The 27,160-nt window shown below is 48.0% G+C and overlaps 1 protein-coding gene across 2 annotated transcripts in view; it reads left to right on the forward strand.

The window, feature by feature from the left end:
• Positions 1 to 27,160, forward strand: part of DENND6B (DENN domain containing 6B) — a 756,791-nt gene that overhangs the window by 577,175 nt on the left and 152,456 nt on the right. For both annotated transcript variants that reach the window (XM_069629519.1, XM_069629520.1), the window contains exon 13: positions 14,040 to 14,105. In XM_069629519.1, coding sequence (XP_069485620.1) covers positions 14,040 to 14,105 — 66 coding nt within the window. The remainder of the gene's footprint in view (positions 1 to 14,039; positions 14,106 to 27,160) is intronic.

Raw genomic sequence — 27,160 nt, forward strand, 5'->3', positions numbered from 1 at the left:
AAGTGAACCAATAGGGTTACATTGCTGGAACAATAATGAGCAGATCGCTGAGACACAAGGTGGTTGGAGCCTAATCGTCAGCCATGGGATCACCATTGGTATCTGGGCCTCTATAAATTTGATGGCCTCCTCCGGGACGGTGAAGAAGTACAGTTTTTCTCTGAAGGTAATCTTGAGCCGGGCCGGCAAAAGAATTGCATTGGGGACATTGGACTCACGTAGCAGTTTCATGAATCCCAGGAATTGACGTCTCTCCTGTTGCACCCCGACGGAGAAGTCGGGGAATATTCGAATGGTATGTGAGTCAAGGCGCAGGTCGCCCTTCTCTCGTGACAAGCGAAGAATGAGGTCCCTGTCTCTATAGTTGAGAATCCTAGCGATGATGGACCTGGGGAAGTCCCCCGGCTTGGGGTGTGGTGATAAGGCCCGATGAGCTCGCTCAACTGTGAAGTAGGGGGATAGGGCGGGGTGTCCAAATAAGTGCTTGAGTAGATTCTCGACTGCCAGTTCCATGCGCCCTTTCAGGGTATTTTCGGGGACCCCTATGATGCATATGTTTCTGCGCGAACAAGACTCAAGGTCATCACACTTCGACTTCACCGTTTTCATGTCGCGAGTCAGGGTGGCCACCGTATCCTGCAAAGTGTGCAGTTGATCTTCATTCGCCCCAATTCTATTTTCCACCTCGGAGATCCTGGCTCCTGCCTGATCAACCCGGGACTTAAGGGATGCAACATTGGCATTAATATCGTCTAGTTTTTCGTGGAACGAGGCAAAATTCTTGGCCATTGACTCCATCATTGCAGTGAGGTCGGGGGCCAACACCCCAGAGGGAGGCTCGGGTTCGGGGTCTTCTTGAGCAGAAGTCGTGGCCCCGTGGTCTACACGTGAGGTTGCCTTCGCAAATTTGTCCATGGCGCCCACCTTGTTGGTGCCTCTAGATCTGTTGGACATTGCAAGGGTAATGGGGGGTGACCCAGCAGTGTAAGGAGCAGGGATGTAGTGCCAAGAATCGCTTCCCAGTAGTCGCAGGCAGCTGGAGCAGAAGAGAAGCAAAGATGACTTCAGATGCGTTAGGAATCTAGATAGTAAGAGGGCCACAATGCAAGTAAAGATAGATCAGCAGACTGCACAACCACCCAGCGTGAGAGATGCCAGGGTAGAGAAGCCTTGTAGTGCGGCACCGACAAGGTGGTGTGGGTCGGAATGGGACAGGTGCTGTGCCTGCCGAATGGGTGCCGCCACGCAGAGAGGGCATTGCTGATGTATTTCAGGAGCAAGCGTTGGCAGGGTCAGTGGTTATATGACCACCCGTAAGTTCCGGTTGTTTGAGGGGCCTGGGGGCAGAAGTAGCAGGTGGCTGGTGTAGCCCAGTGCCCCCCAGGGTAGCGTAGATTGTACCTGAGGATGCGATCCAGCGAAGTCCAGGTGAGCTAGATGCCAGTGGCCAAGCATACGCGCGCCCGCCACAATTCAGAGTCTGCTGGGGCCCAGGGGATAGGCCGCAGGGCTGGCTGTGCAGTCTGGCTGGAAGCGCAGGTGCCCACTCAGGAAGGGCAGTGTGTGGGCGCGGACATCCAGGACGGATCAATGGGGGGTGAGCTTCCCCCCGACCCAGCTCCTCACCTGGGCCTGCGGCGCAGACCGCCACCCGCGGAGTGTAATGCAGCGCCTCCTGGAAGTCAGCGCCCAGTGCGCGGGGCCCGGGAGCCGCACCTGGTCTCCAGACACAGCCAGCCAGCAGCAGTCCTCCTCCGGCAGCAGCTTGGCCCAAGGAGAGGCCGCGACTCGAAGGTGCAGGGAAGAGGGGTGGAGGCAGGCACCAGTTCTGGCGCGGTCTCGGCCCTCCGGTGCGGCGCGGCTAGGTGGTGAAGACACTGTGGCACCCGGGGAGAGCCAGGGGTCAAGGATGCCGCCAGCATCGGGGGTCAAGAACAGGCGGGCGCAGTCCCAACGCGCCACAGATGAGTAGCACAGCTCTCCGTGGAGTCGGCCCGCAGCCAGGCCCGAGGTGAAAGGGGCCCCTAGGGGTCCCTCGCGATATGGAAACAAGGCAATAACCATACACGAAAAGATGCGCCAGACACGAGGTTCAAATTCCCAATGCTAGGGTTTATTGCAAGCAAAAATAGTCCCAATTGGCCAACTGTGGTCTCACGCCCCGCGACGTGAGTTTTCTAGACCTCGAGGGACACATGAGAGTGAATTACGTACATCAGTTACATATATACAAAATGCATATCATACAATCAGCTATGTCATGTTTAACACCCCCCTTTATTAAGTTTCTTTGAACTCGGGATGACGATGGACATTTCCGACGGGTATGACAATTATGACACTTTTGATGTCTATTCTAGTAACAATGTGCATTTAGAAAGTGCAGAGGCATCTTTTAGTTGTTGAACAGAACACTGTGGTTCTGTTCTTGAAAGCAAGCTGCACACAGGGGTAGAGCCACATTCCAAGCTTTGCTATCTATGAGGTACTATTCGTGTCCTGGGAGCCGACACGCTCTAAAGGGTTTTGCAAAGGGGGGCCGTAAGAAGAGCATAATTCAACCCTTTAGCTGCTTTATTCTAACATATTCTACCACAGTACGAGACTGGCTGGCAGCTGTGAAATGATTAAATGCCCTGCATCTCTCCCTCAAGGCTACAGAGAGGGAACGTGGGCATTCTTTTCTGGGCTACTCATGAGGAGTTTCAACGAACTCCTCAGTCCCGCGACCTTGCCCTTTCATATTCAGACAACAATGTTAACAGTTGAGCAGAGTAAGCAGAATTCGCAAGAATTGCAAGCTGCAAAGCAGTTTAGACAGAAAGCAATGAGCAATGGTTAACAAGCAAAATGGCGATTCTTGCTACGTTTCAAATGGCCGCTTGTTGGTCAAGCATAGCAGTCTGTATTTCTATAATTCTGTGCATAAGACGGTTGGCCTTCGGCCATCAAGTTATGTCTGTCATTCAAATGAAGGGTATTCACTTTTCCAGATTGACAAACCCTCCTTTTGGCCGAATGCCAAATGTCTTATTCATTCATTGCATCCTCTTCCAATGAGGATAAGTCTGGGGTATCTATGTCTGAACCTTTCATGCTATCATGAGCATCATCTTCATCATTAATGTCTATAGCCATGAATTGTTTTACTGTTTTTGTTTCATCAGTGTCTCTGTTAGTTCGGCCATGCGTTTGTTTTCCTCTCGACACCATGTGCATACATCCCTTAGTACATCCATCAGTTATTTCAGTGCGAACTATTGGTAAGCATTGTATGCAACAGCAACAGGTTATGAATATACTAAGTACCACCATTAGTATCGAAATTAACTTCCATCCCCAGGACTGCAACAGTCCCCACAACCAGGATCCTATCCCCCAACCCCCTTCTTCAGTAGAGTGTGGAATTTAGGACATGTAATTTCCAGATTGCTTTAAATATCATAGGGGAGTAATCATCTATATACACACAGCATGCAGTTTTTACGAGTTTGCGAACTCCTCCACGATCAACTAATATTATATCGAGAGCCATCCTGTTTTATAGTGCCATTAGTCTTATTCCTTTCTCTTCTAACGTCTTATTCAATAAAATATCCGTTGTTGAATCTATTGTATTTTTTAATATTCTAGACAGTTTTCTTATATTGTAGGAATTTTCTATTTGGGACAAGAATGGTATAAATGATTTGGCTATATCTATTGCTATCATTCCATCCTCACTACTTCTTTGAGTTCTACCTTTTGTTCGTCTGGCTACTTCTGTTGTTTCCAAGAGGAACACTCCTGGAAACAGTAGACCTAAGTAGCATGTACCTCCCGAGTTCCTAGGTAACCATGGATATGCTTTTTCCCCACATATAAAGTAAACAGGGTCCCCTACGTACACGGGTTCTATTTCGTGCTTTAAAACCACTGTGTTCAGGCAGTTGCTAAACGTTCCTACTTTATAGGAACCTTTTTTCTGTAAACATAGGGGAGCAGTTTCGGGGCTGTGATCCACTGTATAGGCAGGGGGCACAGCATCTTTATTCCATTCATCCCTCATTCGAAATGTCATTACTGATGTTTCTTCTGCTGGCGGGGTTGGTCTATTCTGCCTATGTAATCTATCTAGTCTTGTTGTCTTTCGTGTATTCTTCCTCATGGGATCTGGTGAAAACATGCGAGCTTTGTGGAATATGGAACAACCCACAGGTCTCATGATCACTTCCTCAAATTCATTCATATTGGTCTCATCTAGCTGACCCGTATTACTCTAGTTCCATTTCCCAAAGAACATTGCACTCAACGATACTTCACATGAATAAACCAATGGTAACGGTTGTACATACCAGCCTATCCCTTTCCCACTGTGCTGTGGTAAATGGGCACAAACCCAGCAATCTTTTTTCTTTAAAACCGAATGGGTCATGTTCATGATGAGCAACAATGTATTGTTGCCATATCCTTCTCTATGTCTTCCTTCCATTGGGGGCAAAGTACCAGTGATTACATGCACCGGGCTTTCAGTAGCTGCTTTTGGCAAAAGTGTTTCTAATGGGTGCGCGGACTCCAGGAACCATAGTGTAATAGCTGTTATTGTTGGTACTACCATACTTAAGAAACACAGTCCAAATGTCCAAATCAGTACCTTATTCCTTTTACCATGCTTTTCCTCTAAATTTACAGTCTCTAAATCTATCATCTTGTCAGCAGGGGTGCAGGAGGAGGCTGAAACCGGTCTTGATTTGTTCTTCATCGTCCTTCTTCTTGCTGGCAAAGTTCGTCGCAAATGTCTCTTGTTCTTGATGCCAGAAAAGTTCAACGAAAATGTCACAGTTCAATTCTGCCAGCCCTTTCTCAGCCTAAATCACTTATCCACTCCGAGCAAGATTAGTTGTTCTTTCTCCCACTGCTCAGACGATTTCTGAACAATTCTTTATTGATAGAGTACTATGTGCATCCAGCTTGTCCCGCTCTGGTTTAGGACACATACTCTATCAGCCTTAGTACTTATGTGCGTCCAGCTTGTCCTGACACATGTACTTTTTATAAGGGCACCGAGAAGCTGTGAGTCTTGAATTGTCCGACTTGCACAACTCTCACACTTCTCTCCTCTACGCCCCTGGCTCCTACTCCGTCCGTGAGTGGAACCAAAGGCAAAAGAAAAGCACCAAAGATCTGTGGATGACTTTGCCTGTCGAGGCCGCAAATTATACCGTTTCACTCCTGGTATTGCATGATCCGTGAATAGTGCCGTTGCACTTCCAGTATCAGGCTCAGTGTCAGCCTGCGGCACAATGATGGGTAGCGATGAGCGCCGTGGCAATGATGTAGTTTCTTTCTTTGGCTTTGGTGCGTTTGCAGAAACTGGTGGGCGCCAAAGGGGTACACGCGTTGTTTCTTCTCGTGTTTGCAATGCAGGGTTTGTGTCGCTCGGCAGTGATGTTGTTTCTGCTGAGCAACATTGGGGCATTTTTCGCCCTTTCCCCTTACTGGCAGCCTCCTCAGGCTCTGTTTCGAGTTTCACTTCTCGCTTGGGCTTTGTTTCAACTTTCACTTCTCGCTCAGGCTGATGCTGTGGCAATGGACTGGCAACAGTTTTTCATTTCCGAGACCGTTTCCTTTCTCTGGTCGTCGGAAGTTGTCAGTAGTCCTGGGAATCTTTTGGCATGTGTCGCATGGATCCATGCCTTCCGTCAGTCCACTCGAATGGCCGTTTGCGTCGCCAAAAGTACTTGGTAGGGGCCGCGCCACCTGGGTGCTAATGCTGTCTTCCGCTCAAAGTTCTTTATCAGGACCCAGCTTCCAGGCTCCAGCGAGTGTCCCGGTCCGGTGTATCGCACTGGTAACGCCTCCTGCACCTGCTGATGAATTAAACACAACTTCTGCATTAAAAGGCCATAGTACGTGCTTAACATAGGATGCTCGACCTCACATAATCTTTTGGGCTGCAGTGCGCACCATACATTTGCCGGTCTCCCCATTATAATTTCATAGGGGGAGAGCCCAGTTTTAGCCTGCACAGACGTGCGCATGCACAATAGCGCTAGGGGTAATGCATCCACCCAACTCAACTTGCTCCCAGCACAGATTTTAGCTATCTTTGACTTTAAGATACTGTTATGTCTCTCAACAAGCCCGGCAGAACTGGGATGCCTGGAACTGTGGAATAGTTTCTCTATCTGTAGACCTGCACAGATCTGTAGTACTACTGCGCCCACAAAGTGTGGGCTGTTGTCTGACCACAGGACACGGGGCAAACCGAACTGGGAGAAATACTCTTTCAACATTACTTTTGCCGTTGACATGGCAGTGCAGTCTTTTAAAGGATATGCCTCCACCCACTTGCTAAATGCACAAATCACCACTAACTTATATTTGTAGTTCTGGCACCTTTCCATTTCTATGAAATCAAAATGGATCACCTCAAATGGCATAGAGGGGGGTCCAAATCTACCTACTGGAGTCACGGTTCCCTTCCCTACATTGTGTTGCAGGCACGTAATACAATTCTGCACTAGCCTTTCTGCATTCTTTTTTATGTGCTAATTTTTCCATACTGTGGATAAATGCTGTACCATCTTCTTCGCGCAAATGTGGGTAGGGCTATGCGCCATTGTAACCATTGCGGTTACGTAAAAATTTGGCAACATCCAGTTCTTGGTCTCTTTGTCCACCCAACATCCTTCCAAATCTAACTCAGCAGAGCCCTCAGCCCACCCGTGAATCTCTTCGGTCGTGGCCTCAGCCTGCATTTCTTTGACTGTGGCAACTCCATTCTCTATCATACAAGGTACCTCCTCAGTCTGTACTGTCATCATTTTATTTCCCAAATCTGTGGCTGTTTGTTTTGCAATCCTGTCTGCAAATGCGTTTCCCTCTCCCACTTTACATGTTACTTTTTTATGCGCCTCGCATTTCACTATAGCTAGGCGCTTTGGAAACGAGGGTGCAGACAACAATCGCACAATCAAAGGCCCATGCCGAATCCTGGCCCCATGTGATGTCAAGAAACCCCTCTCAGCCCAGAGTCGGCCAAAGTTATGAACCACGCCAAAGGCGTACTGGCTGTCAGTATAAATATTCACGTTCAAATTCTCAGAGAGTTCACAGGCTCGGGTCAGTGCTATTATTTCTGCGGCTTGTGCCGAATTGTAGGGGATTCTTTTGCTTTCTAAAACACTCTCTAGGGTAGTAATTACATATGCGGCCGTTGATGTGCCATCAGGTTAATTTAAAACAAGAGCCGTCACAAAACAACTCCCCATCTGGCTCTTTGTGGGATGTCGCTCAAGTCAACTCTTCCCTTTGTTTCTTCTTCAGTGACCATTAAACAATCATGGGGTGGTGATTCGTTGTCACCAATTTCTGCTATGGGCAGTGGCATTAATTCTGCAGGATTCAATGCGCTACACCTCATGATTTGGATGTGGGGTGCAAACAAGAGGAGCTCATATCTTGTTAGTCTAGCAGAGGTGAGGTGTTGCGTCTGTGTTCTGTTTAATAGAACGTCTATGGCATGTGGCACCATCAGAATTAAAGTGTGCCCCAATACCATTCCTTCCGTTTGTTTCACTGACGCAGCAGCCGCTGCGATGTATCGCAAACATCGTGGTAGTGCGCGCGCTACAGGGTCCAGCGCGGAAGAATAATAGCCGCACGGTCTATTTCTTCCACCTTGTTCCTGTGTCAAAACCGCCAATGCACATCCTTCACTCTCGCTCACAAATAGTCTAAAGATCTTTTTATAGTTAGGAGTGCCTTAAACTGGCGCAGCACACAATGCAGCTTTCAATTGCTCAAACGCTTTCTGACATTCCTCATCCCACTGTAAAGGCATCACTGCATCCTTTTTAGTTAACTTTATCATCGGCTTAACAATCAATGCAAAATTACTGATCCACTGCCGACAATAAGAGGCCATGCCTATTACAGCTCTCACTCCTTTTTGAGTTTTTGGAATAGTCATACTACAAATACTTTCTATGCGCTCTGGTGTTAATCTTCTCCCTTCTTTCGAAAGTAGGTAACCCAAATAAGACACCTCCTTTTGATTATACTTGCTTTGTGACCATGGGTCGCTAGGTGTGTCAATAGTAATATAGTACTTTCTTTGCAGATCTCTTTTGTGTCAGCAGCTAGTAATAAGTCATCTATGTACTGCATGAGTATGCAACCTTCGGGTAGTTCTAACATGTCTAGCTGCTCTTTAGCGCTCTGCTGTAAATGCTCGGGCTTTCTGTGTATCCTTGTGGAATGCGTGTGAATGTGAATGATCGACCTCCTAGAGTGAACGCGAACAGATATCTACTGCTTTTATCCACTGGAATGCTAAAGAACACGTTCTTCAAATCAACTACACTAAAATATTCTGCAGTGGTCGGTATCATTGTCAGTTTTGTTGTGACATCTGGGAACAAAGGGAATTGTGGGTCTACCACTTTGTTCAATGCGCGCAGATCAATTATGAAACAATATGGTACTTCATTGCCTCCTTTCTTGTAAACTGGAAGAATCGGGCTGTTGCACGTGCTACCTGCAATTTCTTCAACCACCCCCAATCTCACCAGGTCAGTAACGATACTTTTTAATCCCTTCTCACCTTCAACAGAAATTTTATACTGGGGAATTTGTGGTAATGTAACACCTTCTTTCAAAGTTATTTTTGCTGGCTCTATTTTCAAGCATCCTACATAGTTATCATGCATTGCCCACAGACAGGTTGGTACTCTACTTAGCTCTTCTGGTAACGCTTTTGACATAAATTCCGTCACCGGTGCATCGTGAAGCCACATCGTGAGGAACACCCCGTCTGCCGTACAATGTATGACTGCCCTCAATTTTCTCAACAAATTTAATCCTAGCAAGTTCTCCCCACAATTTTCTGTCAGAAGAAATGGACACTGTTCCGTAAATGGTCCTATTGTAATCGGGACAGCTTCGGACATGGGGTTAATTACTGGTGTACCTGCGAACCCTAAAGAAACATTCTTTTGTCCCGACAGTGGGATCTCCGGAACCAAGTGGTGGTCTATCGAACACTTCTGCGCCCCTGTATCTACAAGGAAACGGTGCTCCTTATTCCTGACTCATTTCTACGTAGGGTCCTCTCTGATTCACGGGAATACACTGGTTCCGACCCCTGCCGTGGGCTGTCCTATTGCGAAAATAACACATCGTCCAATGTGTAGTCACCGCTGCTGCTATAATACGTGTTTGGCTGTGTGTCAAAAATATTCCCATTTCCCCCTCGGTGTCCTCCACTCTGATCATTTCTCTGTTGGCCCTGCCCGCCCTGATTTTGGTTCGGAACACTTTGGTTCAATGCCTGGTTCTGTTGCGCTTGGTTTCGACCATAGGATTGGTTTTGAGTACCTCCATTGGTATATCCCTGCTGCTGCTGCATGCTATTTCTGCTTGGGCCATTTGACCCCTGATGTCCTCTATAAGGCCTTCTCTGGCCAAACCCACGTCTATTCTGTAGGTGCGGGCATTGCGCTCGCCAGTGTCCTTCCTCCTTACAGTACGCACATTGATTTACTCCCAATGACACCCCGTGCATATTATTCAAATTTCCCCTGCCTTGTGCATTTCCTCTACCTCTATTGTATCCAATGACCTGCTGCAGTAACACCCTCGTTTTTAAATATACTCTATCCTTCACCTCTCTTTCTTTCGCCACATTTACCCTGTTCTCGTAATATTGGGCTATGTGTAATATCTCACTCCCCGGTTTTGCTGCCCAGGAACTTTCCGACGTCATCAACATATCTTGAATTGGTGATATTAGTCCCCTCACATTTATCAACAAATAGCCTTTTCCCCGACTCTGTGCTCACATCCTGCCCACTGAAGTCTGTGAATACTCCTTCAAATCTATTGAAATAATCAGTTACTGGCTCATCCTTGCCCTGTACACATGTAGTTAATTTGTCCCACTGAATCCTTTTTTCTGGAATTATTTCCCTCAATCTCCGCATTATCCGTTCTGGTAGATCTGCCATGCGGGTTCCCGGATTTTCCCCTACTTTTTTATTTTTGTCCTCCAATAGTAATTCCACCCATGTGGCGCCAAAAGCCCCCACGTCATCTACCGTCCTTATCTGTTTCCATATATCTGCTGGCAAAATGACTGGGAAAATCAAATCTATATCGCTCATAGTAAGCACTGCTGATCTCAGGGTTGACTCTACTTCCTTGTAGAAACCTGCTGGATTCTTTCTTATATCGGGAATCGTCTGTTTTATAGTATTAACCTCTTGCCTGGAAAAGGGGACATGCACATACTGGGCGGTGAAATGGGCTGGTGTTACCTGCGCTCCTACTGTTCCCGTCGCAGGGATCTCTACTTTTGGTACAAACGTGGGCGGAACCTCTCTCATTGGAAATGCCCCACTCACGATCCCTCCCCCTTCTCTTAGGTTCAATAGTATTCCTAAGTCCAGTGATAGGCCCGTTTCTCCTGTACTTCGCTCGAATGCTCTCTTGTATACCGCTAGTATCTCAGGTGGGCTAGCCTTATTGTTTTTTATATCCTTTTCTATCAAATGTTCAGCCATCGATTGCAGTGCCTTTCTTTTCATTGACATGGAATATTCGTCAAATATGTCATGTATGACCATTGTTGGGATACTAGGATTCGACACCCACTTTATCGCTTCCCATATACATACTTTCAGCTTGTCGCCCCTCTGTACAGATGACATTGAATGTCTCCGCTGTATGTATGGTTCTACCGTCCCTCTCCCATCTCTTCTAATATCCCAACCCCTATATCCAGGTGCAGCAAACATTTTGGCATACTCATTATCCAACTCATTTTTAAGATCAAAAAGTCCATTCACATGTTCCTTTACTTCTTCATCTTTTATTCTACAACATGCTAATTGGATCAAATCTAACAATCGTTGTGGCGGTAATTTCTCGAGTAACCTTTTCCATTCTCCCACCAAAAATGTCCCCATGCATTCCAACACTACCTGTCTCTCGTTACTTCTTCGGTACCCATACAATGAGGCCAATGGTGCCGTCCCATCATTTCCTTCTATGTACATTTCTGCCTCTTGCTGTAATTCAATCTTTCTTTCTTTGCTGATCGCGCTTCGAGTTACCCGTCCAAATCCTGTTCCTTCAGCCCCGCCTCTCGCCTCCCCGGTCTCAATTTCGACTTCGGGAGGGGCGGATGGTGCTGAATCTGTCTCTGGAGCGGGAGGTGTGGATGGGACAAGTGACACAGGTGGCATCTGTGAAGGGCCTTCCTGGGTGCTGGGAAATTGTGTGTCTGCGGTCTGCGCTTGTGGGAGGGCTCGAGCTGTGGGTGGGGCTTGGGTTAATGCTTGCGTGAGGGGAAGTGCTTGGGCTTTGGGAGGGGGTATGAGAGCTACTGGTTGGGCCTATGCAGTCACTACTGGCGTGTTTGGTTTCAATTCTGGTTTTGGGCCTCGACCCGTATTAGTTAACAAATGTTCCATTAATTCGTCAGCTATGTGTAGTTCCCGCTGCGGGTATACTCCTTCTATGGTCATTTGCTCACGTCTCCCTTCCCGTCTTAGACTTGCCGTCCACTCCTCCTCCTTTTCTTCTGCTACCTCAAGCTTCGATTTGTGCCTACGCGCATGCTTCTCTCTACTCCTAAATCGGAGCATTGCTTCCCTCCTCCAATCTTTGACAGTCTCAAAAGCTGCGGGTCGCGCTTTTTTCCTAATCAGCACCCTTTCTAGGTTATCTATCCTCGCAATCTCAAAACTACCATTAATCGGCCACTGATGGTCCTGTTGCTTTCTAGTTTACCTATGCCAAATTTCACAAAATATTATCGCACCCACAATGTATTTTGCATACATGTCATAAGCCGGCGTGCCCCCAGGCGGTGCACTTTGGCCATATTCCAAGGAATGTCTACCGCAGCGGAAAAGCCCCGCTAAAGTGGACAGTACTCCAGGCATGTTTTTAACCTTCCCCTTTGGTTAGCTACCTTTACCTGGACGTTTGAATTTGCAAAATCAACACTCTACCAAAAATCAGGTTTTTGTTTGAATCGGGGAATGACTCACCTGATAAAACAAGTCGCCTGTCCTAACGCAACCTCTCCCAACGTCGTGTCTGCACTTCTCTGGCTTCTGCCTCATCTCGGGACCCTCGCCTCCTTTGCCCTCTGGCCTGGTACGTCGATCAGGGATCAGATGTGTGCAGATGTGCGAAGGAATCTCTCCTCACTTCTACAGGGCGCCCCCTACACCTCTTGATCCCGGCTCGATCGTCCCGTCCTCGCCGTTCTTCTGCCTTTACTCCATTACAACGTATACGATGGGGCAAGTGGGGGAGGGTCCCTATTCGGGCGCCATCTTGAAAGGGGCCCCTAGGGGTCCCTCGCGATATAGAAACAAGGCAATAACCATACATGAAAAGATGCGCTAGACACAGGGTTCAAATTCCCAATGCTAGGGTTTATTGCAAGCAAAATAGTCCCAATTGGCCAACTGTGGTCTCACGCCCCGCGACGTGAGTTTTCTAGACCTCGAGGGATGCAAGAGAGCGAATTACGCACATCAGTTACAAAATGCATATCATACAATCAGCTATGTCATGTTTAACACCCCCCTTTATTAAGTTTCTTTGAACTCGGGATGATGATTCAAAAGTGTCATAATTGTCATACCCGGCGGAAATGTGGGTCATTTCTGACGGGTATGACAATTATGACACTTTTGATGTCTATTCTAGTAACAATGTGCAATTAGAAAGTGCGGAGGCATCTTTTAGTTGTTGAACAGAACACGGTGGTTCTGTTCTTGGAAGCAAGCTGCACACGGGGGAAGAGCCACATTCCAAGCTTTGCTATCTATGAGGTACTATTCGTGGCCTGGGAGCCGACCCGCTCTAAAGGGTTTTGCGAAGGGGGGCCGTAAGAAGAGCATAATTCAAGCCTTTAGCTGCTTTATTCTAACATATTCTACCACAGTACGAGACTGGCTGGCAGCTGTGAAATGATTAAATGCCCTGCAGCTCTCCCTCAAGGCTACAGAGAGGGAGCGTGGGCATTCCTTTCTGGGCTACTCATGAGGAGTTTCAACGAACTCCTCAGTCCCGCGACCTTGCCCTTTCATATTCAGACAACAATGTTAACAGTTGAGCAGAGTAAGCAGAATTCGCAAGAATGGCAAGCTGCAAAGCAGTTGTAGACAGAAAGCAATGAGCAATGGTTAACAAGCAAAATGGCGATTCTTGCTACATTTAAAATGGCCGCTTGTTGGTCAAGCATAGCAGTCTGTATTTCTATAATTCTGTGCATAAGACGGTTGGCCTTCAGCCATCAAGTAACGTCTGTCATTCAAATGAAGGGTATTCACTTTTCCAGATTGACAGAGGCAAAGCCGAGGTCCGCCCAGGCAAGCGGGCCGAACTTCAGCACGGTGCAGTGGGGCTCCCAGCACTTGCTTTCGGTCGTGATCAGGCCAGGATAACCAGCGCACTGTCAGCAGCGATCTGGGTTAGTACAGTGCCGTATAGACCTCGTTTTCCGCTGATGTTGCCGGATTTAGGTCCCAGCCACACAGAGCTCCACAGCTAGGTGACCATTTTTGGGCAGCCGAACAGCACCCCCCCCCCCCCCCCGCTTTTTTCTTTTTCTAACTCCAATGTCATTTTTTGAGTCCTTTCCTGTGACCAAAAAATCTTTGTGTTTACTTTTGTAACGTGAAACGCAAAAACAGGGTTTGTCCATTAGTAGGGCCCATCAGGGAGAAAACCATGTAGTACAATACAAATTAGAGGCATATAGATAACTGGCTTTCCCATGTGATTCTCTCTTGAGGGTATATTGAAATTAAGTTTGCACCAGACAACATATGTTCCTCTCTTGGGTCCAAGGTCCTTCTTGTCTTCTACAACTGCCCTTTTCAAAGGGAAAAATTTGATTGCGCTTTAATTATGGTTTTCACAGATGAAATTAAGTATGTTCAGTTGAGTTATTTATACGTTGCTAACTGGTGCTTATGCTGATATTGAGCATCTAGGTATACTATGATTTATTTATTTTTTTGATACTTACACAGGTGATTTACCCAAACAAGTCAAAATGAAGAAGCTGGTGAAACTAAGAACATTGGATACGAAACCAGGTGATGTTTCCTTACTTTGGGTCTTCTCTTGACAAGCGCATGACCGGTTGACTTATTTTCTAACTTGGTGATGTGTTCCATGGAGATGACTTAATTTGTCTCCTTTCCTTGTTATCTAAAATGTAGCTTTAAGCCTAACTCCATCTAACCTCCTGTTATATGCTTCACTCTGTAATGGTGTGTCTATTTGTCTCTCTGCTGGCCAAATGCATACCCAGCCGTGAACATGTTTCTTACCACCAGCCTTTGCTTCTCTTCTCAATTGTAGCTCTCTTTCCCAAAAATAAATTAGTAGGGTTTAGACAGTTTCTGTCTGCCACTTGGAGAATGGTTGCAAGGTTACATGTCCAAATGGGGCTTTAGATAAGATTTTGAAGTAGCAATAAAAATTACTTTTAAGGAATAAAAAAAGTAATTTTCGATCTCAAGTGGCATATTTAAATGAGTAAAAATTATATTTCAACTCTAAAACCTATCTTTTTTGCACTCGATGCCTCTTGGCACCCAGTATTTGTGCAGATTAAAAGATGTAATGTTCCCTAAAATGTCCTTTTCAGATCAGGCCGTGATAATGGTAAAGCGCCTTTCTGTTGAATTGCTCTGCTGGCACCACTTGTTTGTACCTATCCGTAGAGCTGTCTGAGTGGAAGCAAGGGGCATGCTCCTATGAGTGGGTTGTGTCCTATTTTTCTGTTGGGAGTATTTTTTTAGGGCTTAAGTGGCTGTTGCACCAATAGGGCTGTTTTTAGGGCTTAAGTATTTTTTCAGGGCTTAAGTGGCTGTTGCACCAATAGGGCTGATTTTAGGGCTTAAGTGGCTGTTGCACCAATCATATGTAAGGTTGCATGGAAGGTTGGTTGAGTAGGATGAGCTCTGCCCTCCTCACCGATGACGATTTTCATTTGGTCGTACAGACTTTTCACCAATGGCTCTCGGGCAGGCTTCCAGCACAGCCAAGCGTTGAAACACCTGGGGGATTAGATGTGTGATTAGCACCTTAACTACTGCTCACATGCTGATAGAATGAAGCTATATTTGTGAACAAGTAGAGACCTGAAAATGCACTTGCAAAACTGATTGTTTCTGATGTAATTAGCCGAGGAGCATGGAAAGAGGGGGGTTGTTGATAAGGCAGTGCCAATAATGTTTTTTTGTCATTTTTTAAAATCTTTTCGTTGTGGTGGTGGGGCTTGATTCAGCTCTTATCTTTTTATTTCTGCCCACATTGTTTTTATTTGACCCTTCCCCTTTCACCACTCCAAAATGTGCATCTCTTCAACTGTTATATTGAGAAACATGTTTTTCTGCTTTTGGAGAAGAGTGGGCGGGTAATAGGTAAACTATACATGTTCCTGTCTCGCAATTTGAGAAAGTTGAAACAAAGACCATTTCAGGTAATTGATATTAGTTTGCATTTTTATGAAGCACTATACCCCTGGGGTTTCCAAATCCTTTTTGTACAGGTGGTACTATTAACCCATTCAAAGGTAGTGATTTTGTTGACTTTAGAAGGATGAAGGGTTATATTGCCCCTGCTGGAATTCTAAACTGTGATAGAAAGCTGTGATTTGTAGTTGACAATCCTTCTTGCAGCATCCTCTGCTCACTGATCTTATTTTTTTCTCTAAGGCCCTTTCATGCAGCACACAGTCCTCCATATTTTGCTAGGGTACCACAGTAGATTCTGTGCTTCATATGACTGAAGAGCTGGTTAGGCCACCGGTTGGTCCAGGGGCTCTTCCAAAGGCTTAGAAGGCACAGTTCTTCGCGCAGTGGTTGAGATGGGTTGTTCTCACCGGTCCAGGGGTCAAAGCACCAACAAAGGCCTCCTTTAGACACAGCAGAGGAGCACGGCGTCACAGGGACAGCACTGGAGTTGATGCTGGTCATCTGCAGGGGGTGTCTTCTGGTCGTCAGCGGTCTGCTCTTCTTTGTGGAAGTCCTGGTTCCAATGAAGATCTGCTGAACAGTCACAGGAGTCCTCCTTTTATCCATGATACAGGGTGGGAGCAAGCCCAAGACCACCAATGGTAAGGATCGGTACTATTCAAATAGCCAGTGGTTATCCAACATCTGCCGAGCAACATACTTTCTGGCACCAGAGATGGGGCTTGGGCTAGACAGTTCCAGCCCACTTTTCTGGCACACACACAAGCACAACACTCCTTAGCCCGTGAGAGCCACAGCTTTCCCTCAGAAAGATATTTCAACATAAAGCATTTCTGGACCTGAGAAGGCAGCAAGAAGGCCAAAGATCAACCACACAACCTTGTGGCATGGCCATTTTAGGGTGCTAGCCACCAGTAGCCATTTCTGGTAAATGTTAAAGTGAACAAGTCAAATAGCACAAAAATTATTTAAATAATCACAGCTGCCACAAGCTTATCTTAAGCACATTGTAAAAGTAACCAAAAAGCAATTATATACAAAGATATAAGAATATTAAGTATCTGAATTGCACTTCACTTATTTATTTATTTGTTTGTAACACGCTGTAAGCTCGAGAGCATCTGGGCGGAGACATATTGACATATAGACATTTGGACAGGAACATATAACAATTACGGGACAGTATAACTCATACGTGTGGTGTCAAGGATCCTGAAGCAGGGGGGAAAGGAGTTATTTAAAAGGGTGGGTCTTAAGTTTTTTCGGAATCTTGTGTTTTTCTGTTCTAGCCTAATTTTTAGTGGGAGATTATTCCATAAAGCAGCAGCTTTGATTTGGAATGCTTTACCTAGTATGTTTGCTTTCTTGAATCTGGCTATCTTTATTTGACCTTTTGGTTTCTGATCTTAGTGCTCGTTTTGGCACGTATGTCGTCAGCTTGCTTTTGAGGTAGGCAGGAGCCTTCCCATGGATACATCTGTGTGTCAAAGTCAGGTCCTTAAACGTGAATCTGTCCTCGACAGCTAACCAGTGTAGGTTCCTTCTATCTTCACTAATATGCTCTTTTTTTGCTTTCCTCTTTATGATCCTGACTGGGCAGTTTTGGATTATTTGGCATTTGGAAATGTGCCCCTTGCTTGCCCCTAACATGAGCGCATTGTGCTCAGAGAAGCTTCCATATACATTCCTAATGTTTCTACTTTATTAACTACCTTTATTTGGAAGTCATTTATGTCAAAGGATTCATAATGGTGGTCTAGTTTGGCCATAGCTTGTGGTGTGCCAAAAATCATTAGCTTAGTCTTTTTTGCATTTAAGCACAGCCAGTTGTTGGACATCCAGTTCTCAATTAATTTGTAAAGTGTGTCTACCTTTGCGCTATCTTGTGTATAGTCCCCGCTTAGTTCCACAACTAGCTGGGTGTCGTCAGAGTAGTTTGTGAAAAAAAGCTCCCATTTGTATCTATTACCAGGCATAGGAATCTGATATACAAGTTGAATAGTAATGGGGACAGACTTGCCTTTTGAGGTACACCACATCCTATGGCGCCCTCAAAGGAGAAGTTATTACCCCAGTGGACCCTAGATTTTCTCTCCGACAGGACGGATGAAAGCCAGGACGGATGTAAGCCAGCTAATGGGAGTAATTAACGACCTTCTCTAGTGCATGCTTGAGTTGATTGTGGTCTAGAAGATCAAAGGCTGCCTGTGGTCGGGCAATATCAGGAGCCCTGTGCTCCCCTTTTCCATAATGCTTAGCATGTGTGACATGAAGGTGAAGTGTGCAATTGTAATAATACAAGAAGTAATAAAGAGTAACGTAGTCTCCCAGTTCTGACGGTCTTGGGTGCTAGTCAGTTTCCCCATATGAATGGGCAAAACGGGCATGAGAATTAATGCAGAAGACTTTACTTAACTTTTTTTTTAAAGTCACGACAGGATTAAAAAACAAAGCAAAAAGAAAGGGTGTACCACATAATTCTATGGAGGGAAAGGTGCAAATAAATCTTTCTTAACTTAGATTTAATGAGTATTCCCTAAATGCAGGCTCACTTTAATTCCTCAAGGACTTCCAAACTTTCCCTACTCTCGCCAAGAGTTTTTTAAAAAAAACTTTTTATTATTTTAAACAAACAACACTCCAAACATTACACCCATTTCGGACGTACATTTTAAAATTGAAATGATTACATTATTCACTGCTCTCTTCCGTCCTCCCCCCTCCCGCCCCAAAACTTTGAGCCGTCGATTCCGTGCCATCTACCTGAGCATCTTTAGGTGTCTCAATTATGATTATCCCATCCTGGTCTTCTGTATCATGATTAACCTGGTGGGGGTACGCCATCGAGGTCACCAGTTGCCTCCAGGCTATCAGGGGGCCTACCTCCTCCTCTAGTGACTGCTTCGTACCAGACCGCTATTTCTGCTTCTGCCCATTTCAGAAGGTCTGCCCACCACATCTCTACTCTAGGCCTATGGGCCGCTTTCCAACACACGGCCTATATTTTGGCCAAGTGCAGAATAGCAAAGTCTTTCATTTTGCTAATATGTTTTAGGGTACGTGCCCTGGGGAAGCTCCCCAGCATGCATTCCCAAGCCGACTCCACGTCAAGCACCACCCCCCGGTTGGTCATTTTCGACTTCAGTTCCACCCAGAATCTCTTCACCTGTGGGCAAGCCCAGAACATGTGCAACAGCCCCGCCTCTTCCTCCCTGCACCTGGGGAATTTCTGTATAGCTGAGCCACCAAACCTGGCTTTTCTGCCGGGGGTCAAGTACGCTATGTGGGTGATGTATAACTGGATCTGCTGGAGTCTCGCATTCCGGGACACCTTCTTATGGTATCTTTGGGCTCTATCCCATTGTCCCTCTGTAATGGGTTCACCCACCTCCCCCTCAAGCCTAAATTGGGACAACTCCTTACCCGCCTTCGTACTCAGGAGTTCGTATATCCGAGATATTTCGTGCCCACCCTCTGAGACATCATACATCATTTCTAAGGTGGCATCGGGTTCTTCTGCAAGTACTGTTTCAGACCACCTTTCCCTCACTCGTTTAATGATCCTGGTGTAAGTGATATATTGGCCCCTAGTCACCCCAGTCTCCTCCAGCAACCTTTGGAATTCCACTGCCTCCCCCTCCTTCCATATGTCTCCAAGGGTAGACAGGCCCACTGGTTCCCAGTATCTGTGGACCCCTTTGATCAGTTGGGAGTCTTCACCACATAGCACCACCAGCGGGGCCTGCAGGGAGAGCGGGTCCGGGTCCCCCACAGTTCCCCTTGCTCTACGCCAAACCTCCCAGCCCAGCCTCAACAATCGCCCCATCTTCGCCACTTTTGTCTTATGCAACCATACTGTCTCTTTTAGAAAGTATGGGGACGAGTCGCCCCGCAAGAGCCTGGCTTCCGCAGAATCCTCTGCGGCCAACCATCTGGATACATATAATAGCTGTCCCGCCAGGTAATATTCAAAATTTGGTAGGCTTATGCCTCCCCTGTCACACGAGTTTTGTAATTTCCACAGGGCCACCCTATTCCTGGAATTATGCCAAATGAAGCCCCTGCACTGGCTATGAAGTTTAGCAAAGAAGCGTCTGTGGAGCCAGAACAGGACATTTACAAAGAAACACAGCAGTATGGGTAAAACCACCATTTTGAGCAGAGCTGCTCTTCCCATCATGGCCAGGGGTAGTTTGGACCAGAACACCATGCTATTTTTTATGCTTTCAACAGCTTTCTCTGTGTTGTGCTTGTGCTCTGCTTCTATTTTATGGTATATATTTATGCCTAAATATCTAAACGTCTCGGTCTGCCAGGGTATCTGTAAGACGGGCAGTTTTTCCCGTGGAACACCTTTGTACCTCCCTAAGGGGAATATGCTGGACTTCGCAGGGTTTACCGAAATGCCGGAGAGGGCTGCGTAACTGTGCATCACTTCCAGCACATATTGCACGTTCTCCTTTGGGTAGCGCAGCTAGAGGAGCATGTCATCTGCGTAGAGTGATATCAAATGCGTATTTCCTGTCGTTTGTATCCCCACCTCCCCGTATTGCTGCCTTAGGCAAACTGCCAATGGCTCCAGCGCGAGAATATACAACATGGGCAACCATGGGCATCTCTGCCTAGTCCCTCTGCCGAGTTGCCACTTCTCAGAAATTATGGTACCCGTTTTAACCCTTGCAATCGGGGAGCTGTATAGCATTTTTACCCATCTAATATACCCCGGTCCTATCCCATACCCCTTCAGGGTCGCCATCAGCCACGGCCACCTCACTAAGTCGAAGGCTTTGACCGCGTCCAGCGACACAATGGCCAGTTCGCCCGGGCCTTTTTCAGTATGATCGATAATGTGGTGAAGCCTCCTATGGTTATCCGTAATATTTGGGACGTATCCCGTCTGGTCCGGGTGTATCAACTTGCCAATTACTCGCTTAAGCCTATTGGCAAGCACTGCCGTGAGTATTTTGCTATCTTGATTAAGCATCAATAAGGGTCTGTAGGACCCACAGTCCGCATTCGGCATGCCCGGTTTCAAGAGCAGGATGATCACTGCTTCGCGGAGGGATTCCGGCAGTTTCCCTTGTTCGTAGGCCTCCTTAAACATGGCCAGCAGTGGCTGGAGTAGCTCCTGCTTATATGCTTTATAGAATTCACTGGGCAACCCATCCGACCCAGACGCCTTACACGTGGGCAGATGTGTGATCACTGCGTCTAGCTCGTCTGGGGTGATTGGGGCCTCCAGCTCCACTCGCTCTGAGTCATCTAGGGTGGGAAGCCCTAAATCTTCTATCGTGTCCTGACCCACTTCTCTGCCTGCATCCTCATACAAGCATTTATAATATTTAAAGAACTCCTTATGTACTCCTTCCTGGGTGTTACAAATCTGACCTTCTGCATTTTTTACTTCTCTGATCACCGGTCGGGGTGTCTCCTTTTTGTATAACCAGGCCAGTAGCCTACCCGGCTTGTCTCCTCTCGCATGTTGCCTCTCTATGTATGTATTATAGTTTAGCTTACAAAGTCTATCCCAAAGTTCACTGCTAGCTCTTTGTAAATCTCTTATCTTAGTGATATTCTCCCGGGAGGCCTCCCCCCTTCGCATCAAGTCCTCTAGCTCTCTCTGTTTCCTGCAAATCCCACTCTATGCCCCCCTGGAGCCCTCTTGATTTCGATATGGCCACCCCACGCACCACCACCTAAAATGCTTCCCATACTGTTCCCATGGATCGTACACTACCAGTATTGATATCGAAATATTCCTCAATAGCCTCCCTCAGGTCCTCTCGGAATCATGGGTCCTGTAGGACCTCAGCTCTTAGCATCCATGTCGGGATTCACGCCCTGTGAGGGCGGTATCGCCACTCCACAACCAAGGGCGAGTGATCCGAAAGCACTCTTTGTATTCTGTGCTCACCATTTCTTCCGCTATCTCAGCCGCTGCAAACATGTAATCTAACCTGGTATGCAGGTCATGTGGAGCTGTGTAGTGCAAGTATTGCCTATCCGTTTGGTGCAATCGTCTCCACACGTCCTCCAGCTTGCGATCTGTCAACAATGTCCCCAACACTCTAGCTGCTGGTGGTGGCTTTGCTACCTTACTATCCGACCTGTCTATTTCAGGGTTCAGGGTGCAGTTGAAATCTCCTCCCCACAATAACGCACCCCCCAATAGGGGGCTAATTTTACCATACAATGATCTAAAATAGGTTGCGGTGTTGTGGTTCGGGGCATATAAATTAATGATGGTCACTTCTTTGTTTTCCAGGAGTCCCACCATTCTACCTTCCGGGTCTATTGACGATCTGAGCAATTGGAACGGCACATGCGGTGCCACCCATGTGACCACCCCTCTTGCGTATGCCGAGTATGTGGCTCCCGTGACGCTCCCCTTCCATTTTCTCCTTACCACCTCTAGTTTCTCCTTGGTGAGATGGGTTTCCTGAAGCAGAGCTATGTCAATCCTCATCCTCTTTAGGTACATCATTATTTTATTCCGTTTTAGGTAACTGTTGAGGCCCCGAACATTCCATGTCATGATTCTAAGGTTACCCGATTCCATTGGCTCGATGTTCTCCTACCCCCCACCACTTCCTGTATCTTCCCTCGTGACTTATATACTGGCTCAGTTCCCACCCAACTTCCCCAACTTCCCTTTCACTCCTCTCCCCCCCTCCCCACTGCACACCCCCCCTTCCTCTCCCCCATTCCCTTCCGTTCCCCAACAAAGGCCCAGCTCCATCCCTGGATCTCAGGCCCACCCGCTTCTGGTCCTATCTCGTGGTACTGAGGACTAAGACCCCGCGGGGTGTCACCAAGCTAATAGTGACGTAACTAAGCGAATGCTATGGGGATTCGAGGGTTGACTCCCGGGAGCTCCCACTTGTGTAATTATAGTTATTCAGTTCAAACGGATCCAGCAAACCCGCACTTACCCCACCGCACAGTCCTTGCATGCCTTATTTACTACTATATTCTAGTCCCAGTGTCTCGCGCTATGTTACCATGGGTGCCACAACCACATGTTAGTTATCTTCTCCGGCTCCGGTCTGGATGCCCGATTCTTGGGGGTGGCTCTGCATATCCAGCCATCCCATGGCGTCCTCCGGCGTATCAAAAAACAGTGTTTTGTTCTTGTGGAACACCTTCAGTTTGGCTGGGTACAGCAACATATATCTATGTCCTGCCTCTCATGTCCTGCCTCTCTCAATCTTCTTTTGACTGCCCCGAAGTTCATTCTGCTGCATTGCACCTTCAATGTGTAGTCAGGGTATGCAGTTATTTTCGCGGGCCCCTTTTCAATCGTTCCCGCTTTCCGAAAAAATTTGAGTATTCTTTCCCGGTCCCGGTAGTTCAGAATCTTTGCAATAAATGGCCTGGGGGGGGCTCCGCAGGCGGCCTCCTCATCAAAGCCCTGTGCGACCTTTCAACCACAAACCCCTGGGTTAGTTCCCCTCTGGTTATTTCCTGTAGCAACATGGTTTCCACGTATTCCGTTGGGTTAGACCCTTCCAGCCCTACTGGCAATCCAACGATGCGGATGTTGTTGCGTCTAGCGCGTCCCTCTGCTTCTTCTGCTCTGTTTTCCAGGTTGCCTACTCGCTGCACAAGGGCATGGAGTTCCGATCTGTGTGAGGCGCATCCCGCTGTGTTCTGGGCCATCTCTTTTTCCAGGTTCCCGGTGCGCTCCGCAAGTGATCTTACATCCTGTCTTAGCAAGTTCACCTCTTCCTGGACCGCTCCCACCTTAAGGTCTAGTCATTCATGGCCAGAACCAATTTGGTCTCCCAGGCCACTTTCAGGTCCGCAATTGCTGGCAGCACCTCCTGAATTGTGCCCTGGGCATCCTCTGTTGCAACGGCAGCTTTGACCTTGCTCCTGGCTCCCTCCGTCCCTGGGGGTGTCTTGGCATAGGCCTCCAGCATGGGTTGTTTGTTCTTCGGTCTTACGACTTTGTTCGACATTGTGCTGTGCTAGCGTGAAATGACCAGCTCAGCCACTTCTCGCATGAGGGTCCTGGTGTTTAGGGCCCCTTTCTGCCTTGTTGGGGGGTGCACACCCACAACCCACTGCGCTCCTGAGGTGGGCCATGTCCTGCACCCACTCAGACTTATTCCACCGTTCTCAGCTGCATTTTCTGCCGTGTGGGGCGCTCCTCTGCCCCACCGGGGTTGTGTGCCAACTGCTCTTTGCTCTCCCGGAATGGGCTGTGTCCTCCCTCGTACCAGGTCCAGCTCCGCAATATGTCCAGGCTTATACTGTGGCCTCCCCGCTACCGACGGCCAGGTGTGTTCGTCGGTCTCCCCCACTTCCACGCCAGGACCTAACAAGGTTGCCCGGCGGTTTAGCTCACAGCCGTGTTCTTCTCCCCTTCACAGGGTCCCGTTCCGTGTTCAGCTACCCTCTGCGTACCACTTGAGTGCTGCGCTTGCCCCGGGGTGGGCTGTGCTGTTCAGCCTCTCAGCGCAAGCTGCGGTGTCGTCCCGTTCCAGGCTCCTGCCCAAGCAGCCCAGCGATCACTCTCTCCTCCTGGTTAGTGTGATGGGGCCTACTCCAGTACCCTGTTGGGCCCCATGGCCATGCGGCCCACAGTCTTGTCTCAGGTGCTTTTGTCCAGCTGCCCTTTGCGTTCTCCTGGAGGTCAGCCAGTGCCCTGGGGTGAGCCACTTCTTCTTCCTCATTCAGCTCGTGATGGGGTGTCACAGAACACGGATCCTGCTCGGGCAGCTTGGTCTGTTGTGCGCTCTGTTTGGGCCGCGACGTGGGAGCCACAGCACCAATGGACAGCACCAACTTAGGTGCAGCCCCGCTCCATCAGCAGGCCAGGGTGTGCTATCTGAGCTCTCTGCCGGCCTTTTAATTCTCGCGTGCCCGTCCAAGTTCTCACTGCCTACGCACCCGCGGGAGTTGTGTTATTCTGCTTCTGCCCCCTCCCCCCCCCCCCCCCCCAGATTCCCGTTCCAGATTAGGCCCGATGCCGTTCCTCGTTCTGCCGTTTCACTCGCTGTTGGCCGTGCCTATGGTCACACTATACGTATCACTGGACTTGGTCTCCTGTGACCTGTCGCAACCTCACAGTATCAACAGTGGCCCCCACCACGAGCAACGTAGCCAGCCGTGTCCCAGGTCACATAGAGAATCTGCCTAGATCTGCCGGCAGCGTCAGTGCTTCCCTTGGACCTCTCCTCTTGTCGTTCACGTACTTGAAATACGTTCCCCTATCTTCAAGAAGCTGCCAGTATTCGCGATCGCGACCCTTGCTGCTCACTCCTCCTCGTGGGCCCCGGGCTACAATGTTGCACTCTGGTGCTATCCGCTTGGGCGCAGCGCCCGTTCAAAGCCTCTCCCCGATGCACCAACACAAAGTATCACAACCGTCTTTGAGCCCCGGCCGCGGAAGCTGTGTTCAATCTGCCCATGCCATGGCAGCGCCTGTGTATGCGCCGCGTATAGCTGCAGCCCGCTTTTGTATGTATTGTTCTTGGGGCTGTGGGGGCCGTCAGCTCGCCGTATTGCAGCACCTGCCTAACACGGCGGTCTTCCTTCAGTGCGGCGTGAGGGCATTGAGGCAGGCTTGCTTGCTTAATGGAGACGTGGCGGGTTATCGGTGTCACTTCTCCCTGAGTGCTCCATAGTCCCTTTGTTCTCTGTTGGAGCACCAATTTGGATCCGACATGCTTGGGTCACTGCGATTACAACTGGGCTCAGATCTTCTCTTACAACCCGTTTTGTGGGCTCCAGGCGTCTTGCAGTCCCACTCCACCAGTTCATATGCATGCACGCATGTTTTCATCTCCTGCGGGCGTCATTGTAAGCACTTTTAATACGGATCATGGCAGGATCGGCAGGAGTTCTTCCAAGAGTGCGTCTCTTCACCTGGCCCGGTAGCCACGCCCCCTACTCTCGCCAAGAGTTAGTCTTCTGATTGAGAATTGGGATTGTGCCTTACACTTAATCTGTTCTCTCACACCCACGCTTACCACCTTCCTACTACTTTCTGCCAACCTCCTTCCAGTCCGCTGTCCCTCTATTTTACACCTCCTTCCTCTGCCACCACCCTTTGATGTAACCTCTCCTTCCACACCCCTTTGCTGCCACACCTCCCACTGCTAGACTTCTTCTCCCACACCACTAATCAGTCACCCTCCTTTCACTCTGTGCCAGTTTTCTCACACTGCCCTCTCTGCACACGTGTCTCACACACACTCACACTGCAGAATCACTATCAGTTCAAAAGTGATACCTCATCCTCTCCACAAATTTTATCCACAGGCCATCTCTCTCTCTCCTTCAGCTGGTCTCTCGGTTCACTTCAACCTCCACTGCTGAGCTCACCAAAACAACCCACATTTCCTCTTCCCTGTCCCCTGATTAAATCTCACTCCCTCTGCCCTGATTGGTCCAGCCAATCCTGTTCTACCGGCCTGGCTGTGAAAGGGCATTCTTTAAAAGGGGGCTAAGCTTCATCCACTTTCGCCACATGGGTTCGCCATCGTATAAACACGGCATGGGGGACCGTTCCATAGCATGGTTCACGTTCTTGGTTTCGTTCCCATTTAGTATGGGGCCTGAGTATTCTTTCTCCTTTTGCTGTCCTTGGTTAGTTAATGGCTTTGGGATGGTAGCAGTGGGCTCTCTGGTCCGGGCTGTTATGTCCACCGGTTGGTCCCCTGTTCTGGGGCCATGGTGGCCCATTTGCAGCTTTGTTCTTGATTGCTTGTGAGTAGTGCATTGTTGTTGTGGCCCTCTCTCGCTTTCTCTCTTGGCACGGTCATATCCCTGACCTTGTCACACATTGCAGGGGAACTCTCTCCACCATTACAAAATGCCTGGTGTGTTTTTCGCTGCACACATCACCTTGCAGCAAGGTGGTAGGGGTACTTTGTTTCACTTTCTCTTTTGTTTTTAGTAACTTTATGGTTACTTGCATGAAGTGTCTGGGATGGACTGGTGGCAGGTCATATTTGTTTTACCATGTTTTTTAACTTTCTCACATACACTTTTGCATTTTACCTCATAATGCCTTTTAGAATATAATATACACTGAAATGGCCCCCCACAAGATTTCACCTTGTGATTTGACCATCTTATCTTTTGGCCTCCTTTCTGCCCGCGCAAGGCCAGATATGCCATATTTGCTACGCCCTTTCCTGGGCAAAGCCTTGGCTTTCCAGAGAAAATCTTTGTTGTTTGTGGTTGGATGTGGGGGCTGGGACATTCTGGTACCAGTCCTTATCCTGCTGAGAATGTGTCTGTTGTGGGCAGATTTGGTGGCTGGAGGCTGTCCAGAATTGGACAGCCGATACCAGTTTGAATTGTGAAGATCCTTACCATTTGTGGGTTCGGGGGCCAGTCCATCTGGAATTTAGGTTGAAATGAAACTCCTCCAGCAATTCTTTAGATCATTGGAACCAAGACCCCTTTGAAGAGGAGCATCGTGCAGAAGACCTGTGGATTGTCGTTGCATCCAACCAGCATGGCCTTCAGTAACTGTCCCATCAAATCCCTGCATTTGCTCACCTGAAAGCCTTCATCAGTGTTTCAACCCCTCGATTGGTGGGAACAACCAGTCTTGGCCCCTGCTCGATGAGTCTGCCCTTGGAGGCTTTAGTCCCACCCTATGGACTGATCAGCTCCTGCCTGGGCAACCAGGCTGCATCAGTCGTAGT

The sequence above is a fragment of the Ambystoma mexicanum genome, chromosome 12, assembly GCF_040938575.1.
Source record: "Ambystoma mexicanum isolate Mex_15411 chromosome 12, UKY_AmexF1_1, whole genome shotgun sequence".
Taxonomy (NCBI): domain Eukaryota; kingdom Metazoa; phylum Chordata; class Amphibia; order Caudata; family Ambystomatidae; genus Ambystoma; species Ambystoma mexicanum.